The 12,706-nt window shown below is 39.1% G+C and overlaps 1 protein-coding gene across 2 annotated transcripts in view; it reads left to right on the top strand.

The window, feature by feature from the left end:
- Positions 1–12,706, top strand: part of Lpar3 (lysophosphatidic acid receptor 3) — a 98,930-nt gene that overhangs the window by 41,146 nt on the left and 45,078 nt on the right. For both annotated transcript variants that reach the window (XM_048815002.1, XM_015504712.2), the window contains exon 2: positions 7,484–8,240. In XM_048815002.1, coding sequence (XP_048670959.1) covers positions 7,505–8,240 — 736 coding nt within the window. In that variant the 5' untranslated portion in view covers positions 7,484–7,504. The remainder of the gene's footprint in view (positions 1–7,483; positions 8,241–12,706) is intronic.

The raw sequence follows: 12,706 nt of genomic DNA on the forward strand, positions 1-12,706 counted from the left end.
CCCCCCCCCCCCCCTTATTGTGGCTTAGCTTATCAGCAAAAACATTTGACCTTTGGGTTTTGGGGATTGGCTTATTTTACTTAGCATGATATTCTCCAGATCCATCCATTTACTGGCAAATGTCATAAAGGCATTCTTCTTTATAGCTGAGTAGTAGTCTATTGTGTATATGTACCACATTTTCTTTATCCATTCAGGTGTTAAAGGGCACCTAGGTTTGTTCCATAGCTTAGCTATTGTGAATTGTGCTGCTATAAACATTGACATGGCTATGTCACTATAGTGTGTTGATTTTAAATCTTTTGGCTGTATAATAAAAAGTGGGATAACTGGGTCAAATACTGGTTCCACGCCAAAAGGGATGTTACACTCCTCTCCTCCAGGGTGAAGTACCTATGTAATTTATTAGGTACCTAGGAGATTTGTCCTTTCATTTCCACTGATTATTTTATTTAGCAATTTATTTCTATAAGTATGGACTCATGGATATTTATTTTTCACTTTAGATTATAATCCTGCACTGCCTTACTTGTGTTACTGCTCAAATTGATCTAGCTTTGGCTGTTGGGTCCACCTTTCTTTTGAGGCTGTGTTCTGAGAGGAATCCTCCTTTCTATGTCCAACTCAAGAGGAGCAGCCTGTCACAGGACTGCCTTTCAGACCACCCAGACTTCTCTGTTCTGCTTATTCTGCTGCCAGGGTCAGTGAACACCACTCCTCACACCTCTCAGTCTGCAGAGCTTGGAGCCAAGTCTATCCAGGGAAATGAAAGAGTGGTGAGATCCTAATTACAGAGCACATTATACAGAAGAAGAAAGTAATGCTGGTCAGTTTGGGTAAAAGTTTGGGAGCATATGGGCAAGGGTGCCCAAGGATACTTGACATAAGTTTACACTTAACAAGTTATCTACTGAGAGCCTATTGTGTGTTGGGAATTGCTGCAGGGATGTGTTGTACTAGGGGTGTGTGGAAACAACACAAAATCTTGGTCTTCATAAGCAAACCTTCCATTGGGAGAGAAAGACCGTGACCCCAACTGGATAGTGTCAGGTAGAGAGAAATGCTGTAAAGAAAAAGAAAGCAAGTTTAATGGCTTAAGTGTTGTAGGGTAGGGTGGGGTACTTTTTAGAGAGTGGCAGGGAAAGGATCTCTGATGAAGTGATATTTGTGCAATAACGAGGTAGAATGAGCTCTTTGGATGTCTGGGGGAAGAGGCTTTTGGAGAGACAGAATGGCAAATGCAAAGGCCTTGAAACTAATGGTTAAAGTGAGCCTCAGTGATCCCAGGTAGATTTAGAACTCCCATGCTGTCCTGATTTTGCCAGTGAATAAACATGATTGTTTTTCTCAGTGGTGTACACCTATGATCACAGCAACTTGGGAGGCTAAGGAAGGAAGATCTAAGTTCAAGGCCAGTCTCAGCAACTTACCAAGACCTTGTCTCAAAATTAAAATTAAAATTAAGAAAGAATTATGTATGTGCCAGCATTCACTTATCAGAGATGTGATTCAGTGGTGAAGCACCCAAGAGTGTTCAATCCCAGATGCCAAACAAAAACAAGAACAAAATCAAACCATGATTGCTTATGCAGGTTTTGTTGCTAAAGTACCAACTAACCTAACCTCCAACTCACATCTGGATGGGATTTCTAAAGAGGAAAGAACTGTCATATACTTTGGAAAGAAGATTTGCAGAGCATCAGCTGACCTTGTCTTTGGTGTGCCATGTTGCTTTCCAAGAGGGAGAGGAAGGTGTTATTGGAAGCCAACTAAACAGCCAGGCAGCAACTTGTCAGATATAGCTAGAAATAAAAGCAGTCTGAGTGGTTTCCAGATGTCTTAATTTTCATAATTGTTTCCACATTCTGGGATGGCTGGACATTTTTTTTTCAGAGAAACAAGTTTGAGAGAGTCTAAATGAAAGGTTTGCTCATGAAGTTTTCATTTGGAATCTACATATAGACATTCTAGACCATCATTTTATGAAGTCTTAAATTACCAGAGTTTGAAGTTGTGGTAATCACTCCAGAGTTTAGCATCTTTTGTTTCTGGGTCAGAACTATTAAACCTTCTAAACCTTTAGTATAAAACAAACAAACAAACAAACAAATAAAAAACAGCTTGGGATTTGGCAGAGTAAGATTTAGCAGTGCTAATGTGGTCTTGTAATTGACCATTTCACATTCTACTCACCATAGAAGTTGGAAGCATATTTTCAGCAAAGTGCCTTTTCTGCCCTTCTCAGGACTAGCTAAAAAGAAAAAAAAATACTAAAGACTATTTAGAATGCCTTTCTATTTTTTTATAGTGCGGGACAGTCTTTGAATATGACTTGATCAGATCATTCTATTTCAACAATGCTGTAATGTAAATTTAACTATAGTTCTTGGTTTGTCTGGTGTTTTGTTTGCATAGGAAGAGAAAGGATAATGTTGTAGATAAGCATGCAAATTTATGGAACAGACTTAACATAAACATATGTTTATGCTTGAACAAATTTTTCCATTACCCTGAAGTCTGATCCTTGACAGGTGCTTCGGTTTCCTCATCTGCAGAATGGGAGTAATAATAGTATCTACATTATTTTTTTGGTAGATCAAATGAACTGATCCAGGTTAGATGCTTAACCTGGCACAGAGTAAAGAATTCAAGCAGTAGTAATTAAAAGTCAGAAGAGAGTGGAGATATGAAGTAACTCACCTGAGAACACATAGTTAGTAAGTGAGGGAGCTCTCCAATTGTCATTTAGTCAGCAAAGCACTTAGCTGAAACTTTTCACTTGAAATGGGGGTGGGCGGAATTGTGTAGGACAGAAGATCATTCATTTATTTACACAAAACATACTGATGCTGCCAAGAGAGTATAATAGGCAGGGAGCAGAGTGGTCTAGCAGTGGGAGTTGGATCATAAGGGTAAATGCCAAAGTAAATCCTGGGCAACACACATACAGCTGCATAGCTGCATAGAAACTTAACCAGGGCTCTCAGAAAGCAATAGGGCTGCTTTGAACTGGTTAGAGAAGGTATCTTGTGGGGAGAACTTTAGGCTAGGACTGAAATAACTTATTAAATTGTTTTAAATCACAGAATCATGTTTTAAGGTTTGAGAGAGGTCAAGCGATGATAAATTGGTCGTTTGTTATAAGCTCACTAAAGTTTTTAGTAAATTCCAGCTTTAAAAAATGTGATCATCTATAGTAGAGACTGTCAGCAAGAACCAACCATAGGCTTAGTAGTGTATGGCCAAGGAAGGAAAAAAAAAATCATAAGTACTCATTGTAAAACTTTTAGTTACTAATTTTTGGGAGATCTGGGGTGATTAAAGAAATGGTTTATAGGAGAACTGATGAAAGTTATGTCCTGATATACTCACTTGCCAGCAAGAAAAGTTTTATGGTTATATGAAGTTTTAAGTAGAAAACCAGTTTCTTTTTATTGTTACTGGAACTGTAAAGTGCTGTGTTGATAAGAGTGGATTTCATGAACATGGGCAGATCTTTGATCTTTTCCTTTGAACATGGAATTTCATTTTTCAGAACTACTGTTCTACAATAAAGGTAGACTACATTGAGCAGAATGGATGCTCCTAAGACAGAATTTGTAAACTAATGTTTAAAATTCTGTTTATTTACTAATTATAGAAAACACAGAAAAGAACAACACAGGAAAGAATTTATAATCCAAAATTTCATGTTTCTTAATTAACTGTTTACATTTTAGGATTTTTTTTCCTTACCTTTTTCTATAACTTTAAAAGATGGTCAACACATATACAGAACTGAATGTGTGTTTCTCTATGTATACATTAATTATTTGTATTTGTAATTAAAATAATGATGTTCATTTTCTTGTATTGCCGCTTCATGGTAAGCATGTATTTATTTGTTGCACAGTATTTTAATTCTGTGAAAATTTTTTTAAAATCAGTTCCCAATAAGAACTTTCCTACTCTCATTACCTGTTTCTCTCAAAGGTAGAATCTGGGCTGGCTGGCTGTTGGAGGGACTGCTTAGTGAGAGTCCTGGTCTTCTGTGATTTCTCAACAAACTACTTGTCAGTCTTAGGACAAAGTTTGCTAAAATGTGTCTAAGAATGTACAATTTTTGGTTTTGATGAGGGGAAGCTGAATTTGAAGATTTTTGAAGTAACAGTCATTGAGGTTTTAGTGCATCATACAATTACAAATTTGACCAAATGTAAGAACCAAAACTAAAATGCTAAGATCCCTTTGAAAAATTAGAAAAAAAAATTTAACAGTATTTTTTGGTAACATCTGCATTCCAAAATCTTTGTGACATATTAATAGAGATGTTTCAGATAAGTTAGTCAAAGATAATGTAACATTGAAATATGTTCCTCCTAGCTATCTAGAACAAAATAAAATACATAAATTATTTTTAATTAGTGAAAGGACACATGAAAATTGAATCGTTATAATTTCTCATGTGGTGTGTTAGCATTACTAACATTATAACAAAAATACCTTATACTAAGTAATTTATAAACAATAGCAACTTATTGGTCACTTTCTGGCAGCTGAGAACTCTAAGATCAAGGTGCCAGCACATGTGGTATAATACACATTATACCATCTGTATTTTTAATTTGGGGAAATTATCACAAGATAATATAGCTATATTGGCCTGCTGTATGAAGTTACTGGATATTTATAGTTAAATATTGGCAGGTGTTTGCCAAAGAAAGCAATTTTGTTTTGTCTGGTGAGGGCCTGGTCTCTGCTTCAAAGATGGAATCTCCTTGCTGTGTCTTCTCATGGTAGAATGGCAAAAAAGGGATTCAAACTATTGTTTATATGTCTATCTACTTACTTATTAGATAAATAAGTGGGCCTCTTTTATAGCCACAGGCACTAATCTAGTTTCAAGGACTGAGCCCTTATGACCCAATCCTCCCAAAGGCCCTACCTATTAGTACTACCAAAATGGAGATAAAAGTTTCAACATGCATTAGGTGGAGAGGATGCAAACATTCAGATCATAGCTGGTGGTTTTTGCATTGTTTGTCTTAAATTTTTATATACGTTCAACATGGTTGAAAGATGGTTTTTCTCGTTGGATATTTAAATTAAATTTCACTAGATTAGTATCCTCTATTAACTCTCCTATGCTGCTGATGGGACTAGAAATATGAACCCTTTCAAGCACAGTTGGGCAAAATGTATCACAAACCTTTAAGTATATTTATATCAATTTGAAATCTATGGACTATTTCTAAAGAAAGAATTGCTCACACATATAAAGGTTAATGCTCAAGAATGTAGCTTGGACTGGGCACAGTGGCGCATGCCTATAATCCCAGCAGCTCAGGAGGCTGAGAAAGTAGGATCATGAGTTCAAAGCCAGGCTCAGCAACAGTGTGGGGCTAAGCAACTCAGTGAGACCCTGTCTCTAAATAAAATACAAAAGTAGGGCTGGGGATGTGGCTCAGTGGTCTATTATCCCTAAGTTCAATCCCCAGTACCAAAAAAAAAAAAAAAAGAAGAACGTAGCTTTGTTTACAAAAGTGAAATCGTGGGAACAACCTTAATGTCCAACATTTAGGGATAAGTAAATAAAGTATAATATACTAATATAAGGAAATATTATGAAGCTATTAAAATTATACCATCTGTATTTTTAATTTGGGGAAATTATCACAAGATAATATAGCTATATTGGCCTACTGTATGAAGTTACTGGATGTGTATAGTTAAATATTGGCAGGTGTTTGCCAAAGAAAGCAATTTTGTTTTGTCTTTATTCAAACTGAGTCCCCCTTTTTTGTAATTGAAAGCCATGATAACCATTTGTCTCTTGAGACCACTCCTTGTTTGTTTAATCTTATACAATTATATTTTATCTACCATTTGCATGAAAGAGAAGCAAGTGTCTAACTCATTTAAAAGTATCATTATACCATATAAAATATAAATTAGAAAGTAGATTGAGATATGTTTCTAACTTAAAATTGTTATTTGGTCTGCTTATCCTGATTCTGGATGTGGTATTGGATTCCAGATTTTTCAGAACCTTTAAAAGCCAAGATTTCAACTACATTCTGCTGTTAGAGCCACTTAACTCCCACAAGTAGATGGCTCAGCACTTGGGCCTATTGGGTCTCTGGCTATCCAGTAAATAAGCTGTAGCCTTGTTCCTTGGGAGGAATCTCACCATCCTTCCACCCAGAGGTAGACTCTTGGCTTTAAATCCCAGTCTCTTTTTGATAGGCCCCTTCCTGGCTATGGCCATACCACTGTGAGGCTGAACTCTTGATTCCCCCCACCAATCATAGATAAATGGGGGTCCTTGGAGCCTTTGCTCATCCCTCCCTTGGCAGAATCTCATTGATCTTTTAGATCAATGAGATCTTGTACCGGGAGCATTTCTGTCTTCCCTGTCTGTCCAATTTCACATACTTGCCCCAAGGACTTTCCCCCTACTTGGCAGGTGTGTTCTCACATCCATCCTGAGTTGGATTTCTGTCCAAACTCTGGGTTTCAGTCTTGCCATGGAGGTCTGTCTCATGCTCCACACCTATTTGGTGGAGAATGCCAGGGTGGGGGGACTGACCTGAAGTGATTGAATTGGAAAATCCAGTAAACAAACTCACATTAGTATAGTTTGGATTAGGAAACTATAAGAAAGAAGTAAACAAAAAAGGTAAGGAAAAAATATTGAGACCCAAGCTTCCTTCCCTATACCACATGCTTAATAAGAAAATGTAATTGTATCTTGAGACTAAAATATGGTCAGAGGAGGATCTGGAATAGAATCAAAAGTGGCAGAAACTTGATCTCTTTGAGAAGTCATTTGGTCGTGTGATGAATAACTCATCACCCATTATCTTGGCAGAAATGTGCCTGGTATTACCAACCTGCCCTTGATTAATCGACATTCCCCATAGGGGCTAGGGATATAGCTCAGTTGGTAGACTGTTTGCCTCGCATGTAAAAAGATCCTGGGTTCAGTCCCCAGCACCACAAAAACAACAAACAAACAAACAACAAAAAGTGTTCCATAAATAAGAAGTGGGCTAGAAACCACCATGGGGAAGCATTAATTAATGTTTTATGCTGTATGGTAATTGTTTCCAATGCAGAGTAGATATTGTAGCACTCAGTGCATTTGACATTGATGCCTCCATGATCACCCAGTCATTCCTTCAGCCAGCCACTCAGCAGTTACCTGTCATGAAGCAGGCAGGGCAACTGGATCCTGAGGTTATTTATAATAGTGAACAAAATAAACACAAATCCTCCCTCACTGAGTTTGCAGCCTAACCTGGGAAACCAATAACTAACATGCAAGCTCACTGCTGGGTTAGGAGGTTGAGTACTAGTGTATTAGAGTAAGGGATATTTATGTTGATACATGAAAGATTAATAGGAATTAGCCAGAAGAAAGGACCTAGCAGTGGTAATTGGTAGCTTAGTGACTAATTTCATAAAGAGTGATATTTGTTTTCTCTTTAAATTTCTTTTCTAGGATGTTCAACTCTTCTCCACAATGAATGAGTGTCACTATGATAAACGCATGGACTTTTTTTATAATAGGAGCAACACTGACACTCCCGATGAGTGGACAGGAACAAAGCTTGTGATTGTTTTGTGTGTTGGAACATTTTTCTGCCTGTTCATTTTTTTTTCTAATTCTCTGGTCATCGCAGCAGTGATCAAAAACAGAAAGTTCCATTTCCCCTTCTACTACCTGTTGGCTAATTTAGCTGCTGCAGATTTCTTTGCTGGAATTGCCTATGTATTCCTGATGTTTAACACTGGCCCAGTTTCAAAAACTTTGACTGTCAACCGCTGGTTTCTCCGTCAGGGGCTTTTGGACACGAGCTTGACAGCTTCTCTGACCAACTTACTGGTCATTGCTGTGGAAAGGCACATGTCAATCATGAGGATGCGAGTCCACAGCAACCTGACCAAAAAGAGGGTGACACTGCTCATTCTGCTTGTGTGGGCCATCGCCATCTTCATGGGTGCAGTCCCCACACTGGGCTGGAATTGTCTCTGCAACATCTCTGCCTGCTCTTCCTTGGCCCCCATTTACAGCAGGAGTTACCTCATTTTCTGGACTGTGTCCAACCTTGTGGCCTTCTTCATCATGGTGGTGGTGTACCTGCGGATCTACATGTACGTCAAGAGGAAAACCAACGTCTTGTCTCCGCATACAAGTGGGTCCATCAGCCGCCGGAGGACGCCCATGAAGCTCATGAAGACAGTGATGACTGTCTTAGGTAAGAGGAACCAGGTGATCCATTATTCCCATTCATTCATCAAGTTTTCACTGAGTTTCTACTTATGAGGCAGTTAGAAGGCAGCTGTGAAAAAGAACAGATGTGAATCCCAACCCACCTGGAGTTTATACTGTAATAGGGAAAGGTGAAAATAGCTATTCTAATGGAGGTAAGCAAAACAAGTCAGCCATAAAATGAGATGAGTTCCATATGGAAAAATAAGTCAGGGAAGAGATATAAAGAGTACTAGGCAAGTATAGTTTATAATTTTAAAGGAGCATTTTAAGGGACAGCTAGATGATAGCTTTTAAGCAGAGATGTGAAAGTATAACTAATGAGAACAATTTTTAAAAAAAGAGAGAGATGTGAAGGTATGAGGGAGCAAACCACGTGGATGACTGGTGAAGAATTCCAGGTAGAAGACCTAGTAATGCAGGAGTCCAGATAGCAAGGAGGCTGGTGTGGCTGGAGTGGAGTGAGCAAGAGTCCAAGAGCTGATGGGGAGAGGGGGAGCCTCTCAACTTACATAGGGCCATGTATTTACAAGGACTTTGGGTTTTCTGAGTGACATGAGAAGCTACTGTAAGCTTTTGAACAAGGGGGTGACATGATCCAACTTCCATTTGAGTGATATTTCTCTGGCTGCTGTTTTTAGAAAATGCTGTGGGTCAAGGCAAGAAGCAGGAGAATTGTTTGAGAGGGTGTTTCAAAACTGGGGAGAATCACGCAACCAGAGGGAAGTTGGAGATGATGGTCAGATCCTGGATAGCTTTAAAGGTAGAAGTGATAGGTTTGCTGATGAAAAAGGTGAAGGAGGAAGGGGAGGTAGAGAATGTCATTAACTAAGATGGGGAAAACATAGGTTGGGAGGGAAGGGCAGGAGTTTGGTTTTGGACATATTCAATTTAGTATTGTATTAGACATCCAAGTGGAGGAGCAATCCTAGTGAGTAGGCAGTTGAACATATGAATCAGAAATTCAGTATTTGGGTCTGGGCTTGTATACCTTTGAGAGTTAATGGTGGGGAGGAAATGGTACTTTGAGCCACACGAGGACACCAGCTCACCATGAAAGTGAATGTTAATGTTGAAGAGAAGAAGGTCAAGGAAGGAGCCTTGGGGAACCCCAGTTTAGGGAGGTTGGGAAGCAAGGGGCAACCATCAGAGAAACTCCAGGAGATTAGGGTGGCTTAGAAGCCAAGAGAAGAAAGCAACCAGGGGAAGCAGGTACAGGCTGAGAGTCCCTGACAAAAAATGTTTGGATGTTTCAAACTTTTTATGTGCTGGTGCTCAAAAAGTTTCAGATTGTACTGTAATATGGGTTTTGGATTTTCAGATTAGGCATGTTCAACCTGTATTATCAGTCAATGCTCCTGAGAGGTGGAAGAAGACATGGTCTTACTGGGTTTAGCAGAGTGGTGGTTGTTTGGTGACATTGAGAGGATCGAATTTGGTATAGTTGAGAGCCTGATTAGAGTAAAACTAAGAAAGAAAAGGAGGAGGTACTTAGGACAGAGAGCTTGGACAGCTCTGAAGAGTTTTGCTTTGTACAGTGAGTCCTGTCCCAAGAAGATGCATGCAATATGTTGGACTTCTCCCTTTGTTTTGTTTCCATTGGGGGTAGCCTATTGCTCAAATTCCAGTCCTGGGCTACAGGTAGAATCTGTGATGTGTGGGCACATAAAATATTTTGTGATTTTGGTTATCTTGTCTTCTAAGGCAAAGAAATCTTTGCTCACCATGAGTGGTGGCTACTGCAGTGGGGACCATTATTGAGAGGTCTAGCTGTATATTCCTGCCATGTGCCAAAAGGAAGGGACTATACAATGACCTTCATGGAGTCCATTCATCCTGGAGGATGCAGAGCATTGTGGTGTGGATGGAAACCATCACCATGTTTGCAGTCCTGATGCTACTTATAAGGTTTGGAGATCAGCAGATGCCCAGTGTGGTTGATAACACAGTTTCAAGCAGAGGGTTAATAAACATTTAAATAGTGCTTAGTATATGTTCTTAGCATTGTCCTAAGTGTTTTTATGAATATTAGCTTGTTTAGTCCTCATGACAACCCTGTGAGGTAGGAGCTCTTATTGTCCCCGTTGACCAGATGAAGAGACTGAACAGAGATTAGGCAGTGTGCCCAGAGTCATTTCAGTATTAGTGATGGGACCCTAACTCTCTGTGCAGCTGGCCTCCAGAACATACTTGCATCCTGCAGCTAGTTTTGCTTTATTTGGATTTTTTAACTGGTGTCCTCTTTATCTGGTCTTCTGCTTTGACCACCTCATTCTCCATTTATAACCTTGATAAGAACAGAAGAAGTTACATTTGCATTCATCAATATTTCCCTGCTTCAATTAGAGATGATACTGACATCTTTGGTAAAGAGTGAAGAGTGGCATTTATAAGTAGTGCCAAAGAACTGTGGTATGCATGCTCCCTGATTAACTTGTAGGCATAATAATTTGCTTGATATTGTGTCCTGATGAATTACCTGCTTACTTAAAGAAAAAACTTTCTTCTTTCAGCACATTATATACAGCATGCAAGAGGAGACTGAAAAATCGTTGTCCTTCTAGATAGAGAGAACAGGACTTCGTGTGGTGGTTATAACCATTAGCTTCAGTGTCATATGTAACTTTATCTGGAACAGTTATGGAAGAGTTTAAAATAAAGGATATGTGGTTTTGACAGATGTGGTGTTGGGTAAGAGAAAAACAGGAATAAATAATGAAATAGGTAAGTAGGATAAGAGAAGTAGTGGGATTAATATGAAACAGCCCTGGGGAATTGGTTTATAGCAGGAAGAGAGCTTGGTGTTGAGGGCCTAGGGAAGTTCCTCAATGGTGAGACAGAGGGATCTGGTGGAAGACGGGAAGTTTGGGGACAGGGGAAATGAAACTGAGCTAGGTAGTTTAAAGGTTTTAAGACCTTGAACTCCTAATTTCTTTGGATAACAGAGATTTGGGGGTTGGCTCCAACCCTTTCATTTTTCTATAGGGTGATCAGAAGAACATTATTTTTTTTCTTCATTACATATTCTGGAATAGGTAATCTTCAAGTTCTTTCCAAGTTATAAAGTTCAATGATCCCATTAAAACATAATTAATCAAAGGTGGGGATAAGAAGAAAGAGAGGGTATAAGGGGTGGGGGGTATAAGTCGGAGAGAAAGGGCTGGGAGAGGATGATAGAGAATACTGTGGGGCAGCAACCAACACAGGTCTGTGGATTGACTGTGGATCAAGGCAATAAATACATTGCAAGCAGATCCTCTTTCCATGAGAGCACCTACTGCAGTATTCTCCTAGGGAAGATGTTCCCAGTTGCCCTATCTAATAAATATAAAAATTCAGTTGCCTAAAATGAGCATCTCCCAAAGGATAGTATATTAGAAAAACCAACACCATTGACATCTACCATCATTATATTGGTATATGGATATCAATAGCTTAATATTAATTTCTTTAAGAATTACACGATTTGAGGGCTGGGGTTGTGGCTCAGTGGTAGTGAGTGCGCTTGCCTAGCATGTGTGAAGGACTGGGTTCAATCCCCAGAACCACATTAAAAAACTAAATAAACAAAATAAAGGTATTGTGTCCATCCAAAACTAAAATATTAAAAAAAGAATTACATGTTTTAAATCTTTATGACAAAGTGCCAAACCTTTCTAACTACTCCTTGATATATATCCTGTAGGGAAAGGTAATTTAAAACGCAATCCTAATGTTTCTTACAAATACTATTCTTTTTAAATGTTAGAAAGTCAGTCAGTAAATACATATTGACTGTCTACTAAACAGCATGCAGGAGGCAAGGGGTTGCATGGATTTAATGGGCTTAATCTCAGTTCTGAGAAGGAGGGAAGGATGAGCAGGGGCTGTCAAGTTTGGGGAAGCTGCTTAGCTTGGGGTGTAATCAGGAAGGATAGATGAGATTTGTTTGAGCAGGAGGAAAGAAATTCTGAGTAGGAAAAACTGCACAATGAAAAGTGTGGTAGTAGAAACATCTGAAGCTTGTGTAGTACCAAAAGGAAGGGTCCATGAACACACATGATTGTCATGGCACAGTGGGAAACAGTATAATTGTGAAGCAGAGAAGTTTTATTTGTCTGCTCTCTTTGGAAGGAGAGAGGTAGACCAGAAATCCATTGTGTTCCTTTCCAGTGTAGGATTTTGTTGAACACATACAGCAGGATGGGGAGCAGACTCTTTCTTTGAGGTTGTTGGTGGTGATGATGGTGGTGTGTTTCAAATCTGTGCATGGGTAGAAAGGCATGTAGGCATCATGTTCCCATTTTAGCAGCCCTGAGACAGAATGCTTGCTGGCTTCTGGGTTATGATGTGTGATAGGGTCCTTTAGATGAAGAAAGAAAGAAAGAGAGAGAGAGAGAGAGAGAGAGAGAGAGAGAAAGAAAGAAGAAGAGAGAGAGAGAGAGGAGGAGGAGGAGAAGAGATGATATGTTG

The sequence above is a fragment of the Marmota marmota genome, unplaced genomic scaffold, assembly GCF_001458135.2.
Source record: "Marmota marmota marmota unplaced genomic scaffold, marMar, whole genome shotgun sequence".
NCBI classification, from domain to species: Eukaryota; Metazoa; Chordata; class Mammalia; order Rodentia; family Sciuridae; genus Marmota; species Marmota marmota.